The 15569-nt window shown below is 32.5% G+C and overlaps 2 protein-coding genes across 3 annotated transcripts in view; one reads left to right on the top strand and one right to left on the bottom strand.

Annotated features, from left to right (window-relative positions):
• The window catches only part of LOC115888403 (paired amphipathic helix protein Sin3b), a 23500-nt gene extending 19329 nt beyond the window's left edge, over window positions 1–4171 (top strand). For both annotated transcript variants that reach the window (XM_030908128.1, XM_030908129.1), the window contains exons 8-9: window positions 678–1097; window positions 3057–4171. In XM_030908128.1, the coding sequence (XP_030763988.1) occupies window positions 678–1097; window positions 3057–3293 (657 nt within the window). In that variant the 3' untranslated portion in view covers window positions 3294–4171. The remainder of the gene's footprint in view (window positions 1–677; window positions 1098–3056) is intronic.
• Window positions 4172–8180: 4009 nt separating this feature from the next.
• Window positions 8181–15569, bottom strand: part of LOC115888410 (methionine aminopeptidase 1D, mitochondrial) — a 29428-nt gene continuing 22039 nt past the window's right edge. Inside the window, exon 5 of the mRNA XM_030908147.1 lies at window positions 8181–10150. Within this exon, the coding sequence (XP_030764007.1) occupies window positions 9954–10150 (197 nt within the window). The 3' untranslated portion in view covers window positions 8181–9953. The remainder of the gene's footprint in view (window positions 10151–15569) is intronic.

Below are 15569 nucleotides of genomic sequence, written 5' to 3' on the forward strand. Positions count from 1 at the left end.
GTACCTTCCGCTCCGCAGATCGACACACTAAAGGAGGGCGCGCACTGCATCGGATCGGACCGACCAGCAAAAGCGACTGCGACCATCGTACATATAGACGGCACATATAGACGGCGTCCACTAAAACATTTCGGCCTGTAGAGACCAGATTCCTACCTCTATCTATCTACGATAGTCGAGTCACCGCCTTCGCCGGACTGGTACCGATTCAGTGCGCGTACACCTTAACGCTGGAGCTACGGCCGGCCACGAAGAGAGATTATATATTTTAATTTATTTTTGAATTTAGATAATGATAATGTGTGGTTCAATATCTTTTAAATATGACAAGGAATAAAAATTTGAAATTTCGGTCGTAAAAACGCAAATCAATATTACAACTTAGCACTAATAAATTCTACATATTATTATTATGATCTAGAGTTTTTTTCATAATTTAGTAATCGGTATTTGGCCGAATACTGTGCACTATTCGGCCGAATACCAAATATGAAAAAAAGTGGCGGAATACCGAATAGTAGCCGATTATTCGTCGCATCTCTAAAAAATATCGCTTAAGTTAAAATACTAGTCTCAGCATATTTCTGAAAAGAAAAACATACTTTTACTGAATTTATTTCAAGTTAGAGAATGACACTGTATACCAAATTTGTATTTTACTTATATTTAATTTATAGAAATGGAATAGTTATAAGGAATGTTTTTCTGATATCACTCACTCAGAAGACACAAAACCAAGATCGCCGATTTACCTAAGTAGGAACTTGAGGGCGTACAAAAACCGATTGGCTAATAAGAAAACAAGAAACGCCTGTGCATCGGTTGAAGAAAATCAAAACAAGAAAATGCAGGATCAGAATGACACTAGCCAAAGTAGCTCTTCGAGATTGGAGAATGAAAATAGTCTGAATATCTTTGAAGAGCTGGAACGGAAGTTGAACGAAAGAACGCCTGAAAGAAATCAAAGTGATCACCCTGGCTACGAAGTGAACGATGATCAGCAATGTAAATTTAATTTCCACGATCCTAAAATTACCTTTACCTTGGCGAAGGATTGTTATCTGTACAAAAATAGTGCCTTTTTCAAAGCGATACAGGTAAGTTGAGTTTCTAATAATTCTAGATTTTATAATTGGGCACACTTTAAACTACAAAATAATATATCTTATTTTTATTACTCATGTTTTTAGTATGTTTATTCAATAGGAAGTACCATACGATCGAAAAAAAAACGGCGTTAAAGACGATGTGGAAATAAAAATTATATGGGAAACGTCATCGAGCGTCATTTCCAAGCCAACTGGACGTCGTTTTTTTTTTTCGATTTATGGTACTTTCAGTTTGTAAAGTATGTCCAAAGCGTCAGGAAAGATTTCAACGGCGTCATCGAAATAATGACAGAAAATTATCTGTAAATTAAAATGACAATAACTGTTATGGAACCTCTGGTAGGACACTGTTTACAAATACATTACATTTTTACATTTTTTAATCTTTAATTTTTATATTTTAATCTTTAATAATTTATAAAATTTATTTCTCCATAATTTAATTAATTCTCCATAACAAATATATATATATATATATATATATCCCTCAAAAGTGAAGACAAATGTTAACCAATTAGAACTATACATTGTTTGGCTTTCATTCAGAAAACTTGCTAATAACTTATAATAATAATAATATCCTTTATTGCCAACAATATCCACAATATGCAAACAAAGCAATGTCAAAAACTAAGTTAAAAAGTAACTTCGTTTATAATAGTAAATGAATAGAGTATAATTAAAATTTGTTTGTGTAATAATCATAGACAAAGTAATATTGTAGACATAAAAAATATTTGTATATGAATTGTGTCTAAAATTGAAGTTAAAAACCGATGAGAAAATTACGAATTTTATTTGACACTCAAAAGTCAAAGTAAAAAAGTAGCCGTGGCAATATTGCGACGTGTATTCGTTATATATTTTAATGAAGTGCACGCCAACTTTTATTTATTTTTCTATATAGTTAACGTCACAGTCGCAAAACTACGACACCAATATGGAGAGCTTTAAGTGTCCCATCGCAATACTATGATTTTGGTGTCAAATTTGATGCGGTTTATCAAGTTCCAAATTCGTCGTTAGGAGGCGCTCATGTTCCATTAGAGAAAAGACTTATCGCGAATACCATTGGTAAATCAGTCCACTAAATGCGCAATTTTTAAAAACCATTTGTAAATTTGGGGCAATTCTCTAAAAGCTATTGAAGGACTAGGTAGTTTTAATGCGTATTTCAGTTGCCGCGTAGCATTGGCAATGAACTATTGCATTTTTTTTTTCTTGCACGAGGTTAGTATTTGGTTTGGTTTGGTTTGGGCAAAACTTAATTTACTCATAACTTCCTGTCCCGCTGTTTACCGCTTAAATTCCTGTCCCGATATTGAAGGATGGCTATAGAATTTCAATGCATTTCCTACATAATTAAGTCTATCCTTGTGTTGTAGGAGGTTTAAGGATGAAACTATGTCTTGAAACCATTCGACTCGATTTTCTGTCCTTCAATACTGGGACGTAAATCCTCTCATTGCTCTTATGGGGAGGCCGTCGTATATTTTATTTAAACGTATTTGGATCTACCCCAACATGTAAACTATTAAAAATTGATAAAAGATCTTGTCAAAAGGATAAAAATAAAAATTTCCGAACACAGCAATCATTCACAAGCAAATGTATTTAGTAAAAGATATTTTTTGAAATTAAATTGTATTTGAAATTTTTTTCTTAATTAATAACGTTTCACAAATCTTAAATTTTTACGTCAATTTTTAATAAATACTAAAATTTATCAGCGATTGTCATGCCAACTGTCGCCTGGACGCGGTTTTTAAATAATAATTTAAAATAGATTACCTACGTAATATGATATTAATATATCTGAAAGTAGGATATTCTTTAAAAAAATAACAAATTAGTAATCTCAGCAATTCGATCAGAAAATCGAATGGGGGAAGAACTCATACTTTATTATATCAAACGATATACTTAATTATTTATTTTCTATTTCAGTCCCATCCGAAAGTGACAAAATATAAAGCCACAAAGTTCCGCGGTTGGTTGAAGAAATGGGCGAACATCAACGTCAACGAGGCTCAGTCGAAACTGTGTACGGATTGGTTGATGGGCCGGTGCGATGGTGTAGTTCCCAATCGGACGCGAATTGTAACAGACAACGATCTCCAGAGGACTCCGTATGTTCCGTACAATAGGTATCGCGTGGACAGACTAAATGATACTTCAACGTAGAGTAAATGACAAGTGCGTCCGTCAATTAGAGTAATTCAACGCGGGACAGGCGAAGTTTTAAGCACAGAATTACCTAACCGCTCAGAAGCGACACGTGCAATTTTTTCGTGGACCAAATTTTAAGTGAGTTAATTTGTCACATTTATAGGCTATAACTTTAATCACGCCTGTTATCAAAACTTGATTAGTTGATGGTTAACATCAGGGATGAACCTGTGAACATCATGTGTAGAAAATGTTTTATCAAAACCAAAAAAATTACTTTTTTGAATAAGTATAGTTCCTTTAAGGATGTTGTTTTCTGTTAAGGACTATTGCAAAAATTTAGTTTATTTCCTTATATTTTACATTTTTATATTGCCTAAACACAAAATTTATGTCTATACATATAATTGAAAAATTTGAAAGTATAGGTTTAGTAATGGTATGAAATGCCATTTCTTCCTCCTTTTATTTTTTTACATATTTTATCTGCACTTTCCATCAAAACGTAAAAAAAACATATTTCCCCTTTTATCCCTTGTAATCACAGTTATAATTTTATTTTAAATGTTTTTTTTTATTTGTATTTACCAAATTTAGTCAGAAATAAAACGTCACAGTTTAATAACAGCTGTATAAACAAATCTTTTTGCTCAGAGCATTAAGAATTTTCTGCTAATAAAATTCTAGACATTCTTCCAGTAACAAAGTGTGTATAATAATAATTGCCAAAATACATGTGACTTGAAAGTCAAAAAATTTGGGACGATTGCTTCAAAGAAGACAATGTATACTGTCGTTTCTGTATAGCTAAGGTATTCTGTGGTGAAGTTTTAAGTGTTGTAATAAAACATCTATTTGTTTATTTGGATTTTAATTAAATGTGATTATTTTTGTTAATTTTTTTTATTTATCTAAAAATATTTTTAATTATCTTTAAAATTGGACTGTTAATTAAAAAAGAATTTTAAACTAAATGTTTATTGAAATCCTAAACGTCATTAAGAATTATTAATTTAGAAAAATAGTTTGGGCACTTATACATGCGCTTATTTGAAGTGAAACTTCTTACTTCCGTGTGTTTGTCTGCCCGTTTATCCATTAGAGTACCTTTATCCACGTGCCTAGTTTGGTTCCAATTAAGAGGTGTGTAGTTCGTGAACGAACTAGTTCCAATGAACTATTCCGACCCGGGAATGAAAGGAACTAGTTCCTGGTTTTCTCAGGACCTATTCCGGGATCGAGACTGTGACCGATATATAATAATATGCGACGGCGACGGATCGGCCAGCGCGCGTAGTCCGATGGTAGGCAGGAGTGGGGAGTGCCAGCCGTACGTTATCGGTTATTGGATCCGAACCTAAAGGAACTACAAAAGACTAGTTTACGTACGTACGGATCGGGTCAGCGCGATCGATGCTAGGCAGGAGTGGGGAGTGCCAGTTGTATGTTATCGGATCCTGACCTAAAGGAACTAGAGGAACTAAATAGAAGACTAGTTTACGTATGGATCAGCCAGCGCGATTGATGCTAGGCAGGCGTGGTGAGTGCTAGCCGTATGTTATCGGATCCGGACATAGAGGAACTAATTAAAAGACTAGTTCACGGGAATCTATTCAGTCGGCAGATCCGAGATATAATACAAAAAGACGACGATGGATTCGGCCTTGTCTATTGCCACAGCCGGTGTAATTACCACAGAAAATAGTCGTGGATATTGTTTTTGATCTTTAGTTTGTTATTTAAATATTTTATGGGAATGTTTCACTTTAGGTTCCTAAAATTAAGAAATATCTTATAAAACGAAGTAGATATTCTGAATTTTTAGACAAAAACGAAAAGCTTGAGGTGAGGAAAAATACAATTTTTCGTAAAATTTTTGTAATATTTGTTCCAATTGATTTGTGATTAGTTTTTTAAACTATGATTTGAATTTCATTTTTAATTTTTTTATCTGCAATAAAACTTACCTATATGTTTTTAACATACACAATTACACGTCTCGTTATATCTCCGTACATTATAAAAATTATACAGATCATACTGTGAATAGTTCTGACTGACAACAAAACGCATTAGCAAGCAAGGGGGATGTCAATGTTAGTCGGGAACTATTATGAACTAAAGACATAGTTCACGGAACTATTCCTCTGGAGGAACTAGAACTAAGGAACTAGAATTCCCATCTCTAGTTCCTCCAATCGATCCACAATTAAGAGAAAAATCCTGATGATTTCGTCCATTTAGTGATATCGGCTCGAAACCTCGAGGGTGTCATCCTGTAGCCCGTCCCCAATTATGCCGAAATGAACCCACATTTTTCTTCAAAATCAAATTGTTAGACCTACCCTGATGAAGATTAAACGAAACGTCGTATCCAACTTTGCAGGGTGGGACCGGGTGCACCGTTGCTCGCATAGAAGTCTGACGACATTTTGATTTGATTCAGTGATGATGGTTTTTCGTAGTGCACGAAACGTCGTCAAAATATCATGAAATGACGAGGCTTTTCTCTACATTCTCAGTTTCAGCCCCCTAGCTCACATAGGGCCCGAGTTACGACGCTCCGTCGTAACCTCCGATCGTTATCACTTTTCCTCTCGCATGTCTCGGTCTTTAATTTTTACTCCCATCGCGCGTAAAGAAGTTTCACTTCAAAAATTATTGAGCCATCTTCACAAAGCAGGTTTATATTTAATTTCTTGTTGAACACTATTTGAAGAGTTAAAATAATATTTATCATACTATATTTTGATTAAAAAACCTTACGATCAAGTGGGTTTAAGATGTCTTATCAATTATTTAAACATTTTTTAATTAATTATTTATATGTATATCAATTAATTGCAACACTATGACTTGACCTACCCCTTTTCTATATGTAATCTTATTTCAACAGTGCTAAAACGTTCCTTTAAGAGGTTTAATTTTTTAATTGTTTCCCTTTCTCGCATCTCACTCTCTCTCTCTCGCAAGATGAGTATTAATTTCTTGTAAATATATTTTATTTACAGGAAAGCAAATTGTTATCAATTTTATTTGTATTGTTTCCTTTTTTATTTAGTACGTTTTTTTATAATTATTTCTGAAGTAGTTGTAGTGCAGTTACATTGTTTACAACCTGCAGTGCGATGTTAAAAATTGATGAGTCACTGGTACATTAAATACCTCTACAAAAAATTAAATTCATATGACAGCAATACTACACATAAAATACTAAACAATCGAAAAAACAGCGCCTCAATGTCAGTGTTTTAAAATTACTATCAATGAAAATTTCTGTTGGGCCAACTTTTATATCGTTCACCAAAAATTGGCATAAGAATTTGTCAAAAAGTAATATATAAATAACAAAAGTAAAAAAATCTGAAAATCTATTGGGTAATAAATGTTTTGTGAAAATTGATTATTGTCAAAAAAACTTTTGCTTTTTTGTAAATTAAATATTAATTTTAATCAGAATTTTATGTCAATTTCTAATAAATCAGCTGTCATATATGAGTTGTTTCGACAGTAATTCGCTGTTGAAATGCCTCTATGACGCCGTTTTTTTCATTATTCGGTATTTCCTATTTCTTGTTGGAAGTACCGTATGATCGAATAAAAACGGCGTCAGCGATTGCTATGAAATGAATATCGCTGTCATTTTATATATTAAATTATATGAGAAATGTCATTGATTCTTCATTTCATAGCCATCGCTGACGCCGTTTTTACTCGATCATACGGTATACTGGGTGCGTCTCAAAAGTGGCTCACCCCTATAACTTTTTTATTTTATCAGATAAAAAAAAGAGATTTGTTATGTTAGTATATGACATAAATTAGGATTGATTGGCATATTCAATTATTTTCGGCCACTTCCTGTTTCACCGGAAATGACTACAACTTTTGATTTTTAAATAGCACCCTCGGTATTTTTTTGCTTTATTGGATAGAAAATGACATTCTGAATAAAATGACATATCATATGTCAACTTTTGATATTTTTACTTAAAACAAAATTCAATTTTAAATTCCAATCTAGAATGCCATGGCTGTGTTAAAAACACTAATTTTTAATCAAGGAGCCTTGGAAAAATAGATTTCACCATCTAATGTTATTCGTGTCTTCTCCTGGCCGGTTAAAAGATGCCCAAATCGTATTTTTAATCATATCTCAATGTTTTAAAATGGAACAAGGGCGAATCATTAGCATATTTGGAAAAAGCATTTTTTTACGAATAATTTGGTATCACACACTTGGTAGTTCCAGTCAAATTGTAGTTATGAATCGCATGTTGCAATTTCAGATCAAACCATAATCAAAAATGTCAAAAATTGACATATGATATGTCATTCTATTCAGAGTGTCATTTTCTATCAAATAAAGCAACAAAACACCGAGGGTACCATTTAACTACCAAAAGTTGTAGTCATTTCCGGTGAAACAGGAAGAGACAGAAAACAATTGAATACGTCAATCAATCCTAATTTATGTCATATATTAGTATATCAAATCTCGATTTTTTATCTGAAAAAATAAAAAAGTTATAGGGGTGAGACACTTTTGAGACGCACCCGGTATACCGTATGATCGAAAAAAAACGACGTCCAGTTGGCTGGGAAATGACGATCAATGACATTTCCTATATAAATTTACATCGCTAACGCCGTTTTTTTCCCCGATCATACGGTAGCGTCAGATTGCTTTCTTTTAATGTTAATTATATATATTTACTGAAAATATTACTTGTTGAATAGATTAATTTTGTGCGTTTATATTTTTATCAGAATGAAATTTATTTTGTGAATAATTTATGTATTTTTTTTAATTGATGCTGTCAGCAGTCGTGCGGGTTCTATAGGTGCCTCCAACAATAATTATTGAATCATAAGTAGCTGTGAGAAAACTAAGCAATGCAATTTCTGTTTTAATGTTTAGCATTGAATCATATATTATAAATGAACCTCTGTGGAAAAGAAATAATTGCCAAACGCACACATGCATTTTGATGGACACGTTTTTATTTTATAAATATTTATTATAAACTTCTCGAGTGATAACTTTTTTGTTAGTTGTTTAAGATCAAAGACATTGTTTTGTACAGATATATTTTATTTAAGTTGCTATATAATATTAAGTGTTGTTTTGATCACAATCTAAAACAGATACTTTTGGATTGTAATTAAAGCTTTTTATACATTGTTTCTTATTAAGTATGTGTATGTTTTTTTTAACTTATTAATTAGTACAAATACAATTTGTTTGTATTGCTTTAACTTTCTCATCTTAAATTATTTTGTTTGGTTGTAGTTTTTATTTTTTTATACTATCTTGCTGTTGACATATCCTTTTGATAAATTATTAAATCCTATTTTATTGTAAGTATAACGTTTCTAGACTAGAGTTGTAGAATATAATATCAGTTAGCTTTTTCTAGATATACAAGGTGTGCCAAAAAGTTAGTCATAAATTGGATTTTTGTTATTATTGAGTTATATTCAAAGAATCACGGAATTATTCAACATACCCAATGACAGAAAAAACATTTTGACATGTTATGGGACAACTGTCATGGCGGCGAATTACAATAATCCTCTATAAATCTTATCTATAAATTATAAAAAAAAGTCAAAGAGAAGAGTTTAATTCGATTTTACGTCTGTGTATCAAGTTTAAAATGCGGGGATAAAAAGATAGTTTCAATTATTTTTCGAAAACATTTTTTTCTTATGAATTGCATAAGCCCTGTGACACACTGTGCGTTTTTGAGGTTGCCGCAGAAACGCAGAGATGGTGACAACATATGCATTTATATGAGACATGGCACACTATGCGTTTTTGTGTATATGGTTGGTGCCATGTTGGTGCGGCGGCAATAAAAACGAATGCGTTTTAGCGGCACCGCAAAAACGCGCAATGTGCCATCAGGCTATGGGAATCTGAGAATTGAAACAAACCGAATCTAATAAAAATAATTTTTCAGTGGTCTATAGATAACAACCCCTGTAAAATTAGGAAATTTGGTAGATTTTAACTTATTTCGATATTGTGTTATTTAACCCTAATTTTTGTATATGGAAAATGTTTGTAATTGGCCGCCATGACAGTTGCCGCATAATACATGACATGTTAAAATGATTTTATTATTGTCGGTTGATCCGGAAATAATTCCAAGCCTATATCACAATCAAAGAAAAATCGCATTTGTTGCGATCTTTTTAACACACCCTGTATACAATTCTAAAACATTTTTAACTGATTGTATGGATGCCGTAGGTTTAAATGGAATGTGCTTCCCTAGTATGTATATATGAAAACACCACTGGCAATTCAAAATTAGATGTAATATTTATATATTTTTCTATTAGAATTTGTAAAGATATGTCAGCAAGTAATTGCATTATAGTTGTAAATAATACTTACAAAGAGGAAAGTGGGAAAATAATCAACGATATTCATAATAATTTATTTGTAATATAAGACATTCCATTGTGTGTAATTCATTATTCATCACTCTGAATTCAAAGAGAAGCGGGTTGGTTATTTTCACATCTCCGCCCACTTTTAAAATTGTATAAATAGTATTGTATAGAGAGTGGGAGCAATATGTACACAAATTTTAAATATTGTACACAGTACATGCCATTTATATATAAAAATAAAATACTATTAAATTAAATATATTAGTTTTATTATGAGTTTAGTGTTAAAATTTCTACTCCTGACTCTGTAATTAAAACAGTGTGTTCAAATTGGGCAGTACGGGCGTTATCTGCAGTCACCGCAGTCCAATTATCTTCTAGAATATCAATTAAATCGTCACCTTGAGTTAAAATTGGCTCAATGGTAAATGTCATGCCTGGTTTCATTTTACCAGGATAAGCATTTCCTAAAACAAATTTAGCAAATATATACATACTTAAACCATATTATTGAAGCTTATTAACTAATCAAATCAGATTGGCCACAGAATATCTAGCTACGCAACAGAAAAATACTCGAAATGATTGAGCTAAAATTGCACAAATAAAATACTAGATGGCGCGACAATATCATAATCAGAATATAATTGGAAATTTTGAACGGTTTTCGGTTTTAGATCGACGACACGTCGACGGCCTTGAACTCGCCTAAATATGCACAGTTGCCAGATTCAAAAAGACCTTTAATTGGCATCCCATTCTTTTTCTAGTGTATAATAGTTTCTTTCTATTCTTCTTTTCTTGTTAGACACACTTATGTTAATTATTCGTTTGGCTTTTAAAATAGTTTTAAGTATATTATTACAAAACATATACTCAAAATATACATTTTTAATATACACTACCTTATATTGTTAACTAAGAAAATACATTTAATTACCTTTAAAAATATACAGGGCGATTGATAATGATATTTATTAATGCTGGAACGTTAGTAATGAAATATAAGTTTAATAATAATGGAAATAATTTATTAAAATGCAGTAGCTCACAACAAATCTTTATAAAGAAACGCAAGTATACCAAATTTGGCCCCAGTCGAAATCCAGGAAATGATATCATAATATTGTACGCCACTCGATATGCTATAGAAGGTACCACTTTATATGCTCCATGGTACCACAAAATTACAATGTCACCGAAGATACGTAGTATACCAAGTTTAAGCCCTATATCGACCGCCATGTATCTAATATGGTACTATATTATGGTATGGTACCACTTGATATGCTTCATGGCTTCATGGTACTATAATATTGCAATGTCATCAAAAATAAGCAAGTATATATCAAATACGAGCCCAATCGAACCTCAGGAAGTGGTATCATAATGTAGTACTATAGAAGGTACCACTTTATATGCTCCATGGTACCATAATATTACAATGTCACCGAAGATACGTAGAATACCAAGTTTAAGCCTAACCGAACGCCATGTACGTAATATGGTACTATATTATGGTACCACTTGATATGGTTCATGGTATCCTAATATTGCAATGTCATCAAAAATACGAAATTATATGTCAAATATGAGCTCAATCGAACGTCAGGAATTGGTATCATAATATGGTACGATAGAAGGTACCACTTTATATGCATCATAGTTCTATCATATTACAATGTCACCGAAGATACGTAGTACACCAAGTTTAAGCCCAATCGAACGCCATGTACGTAATATGGTACTATATTATGGTACCACTTGATATGGTTCATGGTATCATAATATTGCAATATGTCATCAAAAATACGAAATTATATATCAAATATATGAGCTCAATCGAACGTCAAGAAGTGGTATCGTAATATGGTACTATATAGAAGGTACCACTTTACATGCATCATAGTACCATTATATTACAATGTCACCGGAGATACGTAGTATACCAAGTTTAAGCCCTATATGAACCGCCATGTATCTAATATGGTGCTATATTATAGTATGGTACCACTTGATAGCCATGGTACCATATTACCAATATCATCAAAATACGCAAGTATATATCAAATATAGATTTAATCGAACATCAAGGAGTGAAGCAACATAATATGGTACTATAAGGTACCACTTTATATGCTCCATGGTACCACAAAATTACAATGTCACCAGATACGTAGTATACCAAGTTTAAGCCCTATATCGACCGCCATGTATCTAATATGGTGCTATATTATGGTATGGTACCACTTAAGTAATAACTTCATGGCTTCATGGTACCATAATATTGCAATGTCATCAAAAATAAGCAAGTATATATATCAAATACAGGCCAATCGAACATAAATTGGTATGTGCGAGTACTATAGAAGGTACCACTTTTGATGAACAAGAAAACTCAAAAGATCAATTTTGTTGAAAAAGGATGGCCAGTCAAGAAAAAAGCATTTTCTTTAAAAAAAAAGCAAAATTACAATGTCACCAGAAGATAATATAGTATACCAAGTTTAACACCCTATAGATCGATACCATGACCTCTATTATATAAAAATTATATTATGGTATTGGTACCACTTGATATGCTTCTATGTGGCTTCATGGTAGAAAATAATATTGGCAATGTCATCAAAAAATAAGTGAAGTATATATCAAATATAAGAGCCCAATCGAACTCATAGGAAGTCGTATCATAATGTAGGTTTCTAGGTTGTACCACTGTGACGACTTTTTCTCCCATAAATTGCATGTTTTTAAAATGGTATCTATCTAAATAGGTTAAATATCATAGTTCGAAATAGGTAGGGCGGCTTGTTAACCGTAAAATGGTACTTAATAATGTTATTAAATAATATAAAATAATTGTAATAATGTACTGTAAGATTCTTGTATTCATAATTATCGCTATTCAAATAGTATTGGAAAATACAGTATAAAATATGAACGCCATTAAACTTTGGGCCTTGATATACCAATAATAGTAAGTAACTTTTAAGAAGACTAAACCTTTGAAATCAACATAAACATAAAAAATATTTACAGCAGAAAAGGCGAAGGCGCTGTGGTTAAACTTGTGGTTATTAAACGTAATTCCCTAATGGCATCATTTGAGGGGCGCTTTGATCCAAAAAATTTTACTATTGTCGCCGAATTACAATAAAAAATCAGGATTCAATTACAATCAAACGTCAGCAACTGATTGTAATTCAGCTCGTAAGATTTAACCCCAACTAACATGGCAAGTTAAATACTTAAACTTGACTTAAACGTTTCAAAAAAGAGCACTAATCTATTTTAATATGTTTAAATGATGTAGCAAATTTGAAGGTAGACTTTATCAGGAAGTATTACAATATGAATTACACAATGGCAACACTGCACAAAATTCTTTTAAATTTCGTTTGTAGAAAACTATTTTCTTTTAAATTTATCGCCCTCTATTATGTAATAGCCAAACTACCGCATCAAAATATCTGATTTGGAGACAGGCTTTAAAAGCCTGTCTCCTTTTGACAGCTACAATTTTATACATGTAACGAGGCTTCTGTTGCGTAGCTAGATATTCTGTGGATTGGCCTATGTTGCCCAACTTGTCGAAATTTGTCGCGGAGGCCATGGAAACCTAGGGGTTGTTTAAACATGGTTTAAACTACATTTTGTTTATTCTTGGCATTTGCATTCTTTATTTGTGTCAAAATTGTGAGTTGGTGTAATTAATTGTGAAATCTCTTCAAAAAAATCCTATCGTCAGTGAAACGTAAAAAAATCTACAAAATAAAATTGTTTTTTGTAAACACTGCTACGTTAATCCAACACAGATCAGCTTGTCAGCAGTGATTTACAGCAGTGACATTCTATTTACTAATGAACAAATTTGCCTAACGGACAAAAATATGCTTAACGTTTCGGGCAATATATCCTTTCCCGCCGTCGCACAGTGGGGTATTTGACACAGATAGTTGATCGAATTTTTTTTATGTAGACCTTATATAAATTATTGCTAATTTCAATTAAAGAGGAAATAATATGAACAAAATAAAGGATAATTCGTCGATTCTAAAAAAAGAAAGAAAAATCACTGTTCCAGTGTTTCCACGGACAATGCCACTAATACCAGTAGTAATATCGCAATATGCAATGCTACGACGATCCACGCAAGCTTCTAGCCCGACTCTACGCACTGCTCCACAGTAACTGCTTTAGCGACAATTCAAATGTGACGGTATATAAAACAAAAACAGGTTTATAACAATATCTTAACGATTTGAACTCGCGCGCGGGAGCGCTGACCAATAGCGGCCTGTTATCACCTCGTGAGCAATAGCGACCAACCTGCGCAAATATCATATACCTTGTATTCTTTGTACCCATGCCTCGCATTAGTATATCACTAATCGGCAAAATAAGAGGAAACCAAGAATGTTTTCTCATTTTATCAGCAAGTCGCAAAAGTCGCAGTATTTTATTTTTTACTGTATGAAAGCCCAATGTTTAACAAGTAAAAACGTATATAGACACAATATACAGAATTTTCGAGAAATGCGCAACTAAATCTTTAAGTATAATAAAATGTCACAAATTTAATCAAATTTTTCTGAACGCCCAACTTTTAGTTGCAAAAAAAATCGTTAGTATGGAGAATAATCAAAAATTAATAATACGTTTTGTAGAATACATACCTCAGCTTTCTGAGCCATTTTTCAATCAAAACAATAATATAGAAGCGTAAAAAGAGCACAAGAACAAAAAACAATTTATAATTTTTAGACATAAAATTTAGCCATTTTCCTCTTATCTGTGAGAAGTAGCAACTTTGACGTTTCGTTGAAACAAATGAATGCAACTAAACACACCCATAGCAACGCCATTCATTGCAGACATGATTTAACTTATCATTTATCTTTTTTTGGGAAATCTTAAACACATTTGCTTTTTCGAATTTCGATCACCTTTTTCGGTTTTAAATATTATACAATAATTTAACAGTTCTACTGTACTGGGTGTATCGTCGTTGGAAACATAGGAAATCCATTACAAATTTTGAACTGTCCAAATGTTGGCTCCCCTATTATTTTTACAGCTAAGTCGTAAATAGGGTTTTTAAAGGTATGCATATGCTGAATACATACCGGGTGTTGCATCGTCGAGCGGGACAGGAAATCCCATGTAAATTTTAATGGGGTCAATTATTGGCTTCCCTAATTATTTTAGAGAATAATTCTATTTAGGTTTATTGAAGAGCACTAAAACCCACATTCAAAAGAATAACTTTAGATATTTTTTATTAGTCCGTTTACGAGTTATCGCCGATTTCTTTTTAAATATTTCTCCTTTCTTATGGCCCTGTATTTACTTATGAGCACCAGTCAAGGTAAAAGATAACTGTCAAATGAAGTTGTCATTTCAGAAATTTATCTATTTAGTGCTTTATTATTATTATTAAAAACTCATACCTACATCGAAAATATTAGCCATGAATTACACTACCGAAGAAAAAGTATTGATGATTAAATGGTATTATCAAGGAAATAGTTATCAAAAGGTGTCGGACATGTTTGCTGCTCTGTATCCGAATAGACCGATACCTGGAAAATCTACAATCGCAAGGAATATCCAGAGATTTGAGACCAAAGGTACCCTAATAAATAACTGCAGATGTGAAGCAAGGCAGGAACAAAGAGAAGATGCAAGAAATGATACCGACTTGGAAGTTTTATTGTGCGTGGAAGAGAACGATGGAAAGATCAGCACAAGGAAACTTGAGGATGAAATAGGAATAGATCACACTACAGCGTTTCGAATTTTGAAACGACATAAATACTATTCCTTCAAATATGAAAAGCACCAAGAGCTACGAGATGGGGACGAAATACGGGGCGCGGCAGGCGT

This window comes from Sitophilus oryzae, unplaced genomic scaffold, assembly GCF_002938485.1.
Source record: "Sitophilus oryzae breed Bouriz unplaced genomic scaffold, Soryzae_2.0 scaffold_738_pilon_pilon, whole genome shotgun sequence".
NCBI lineage: Eukaryota > Metazoa > Arthropoda > Insecta > Coleoptera > Curculionidae > Sitophilus > Sitophilus oryzae.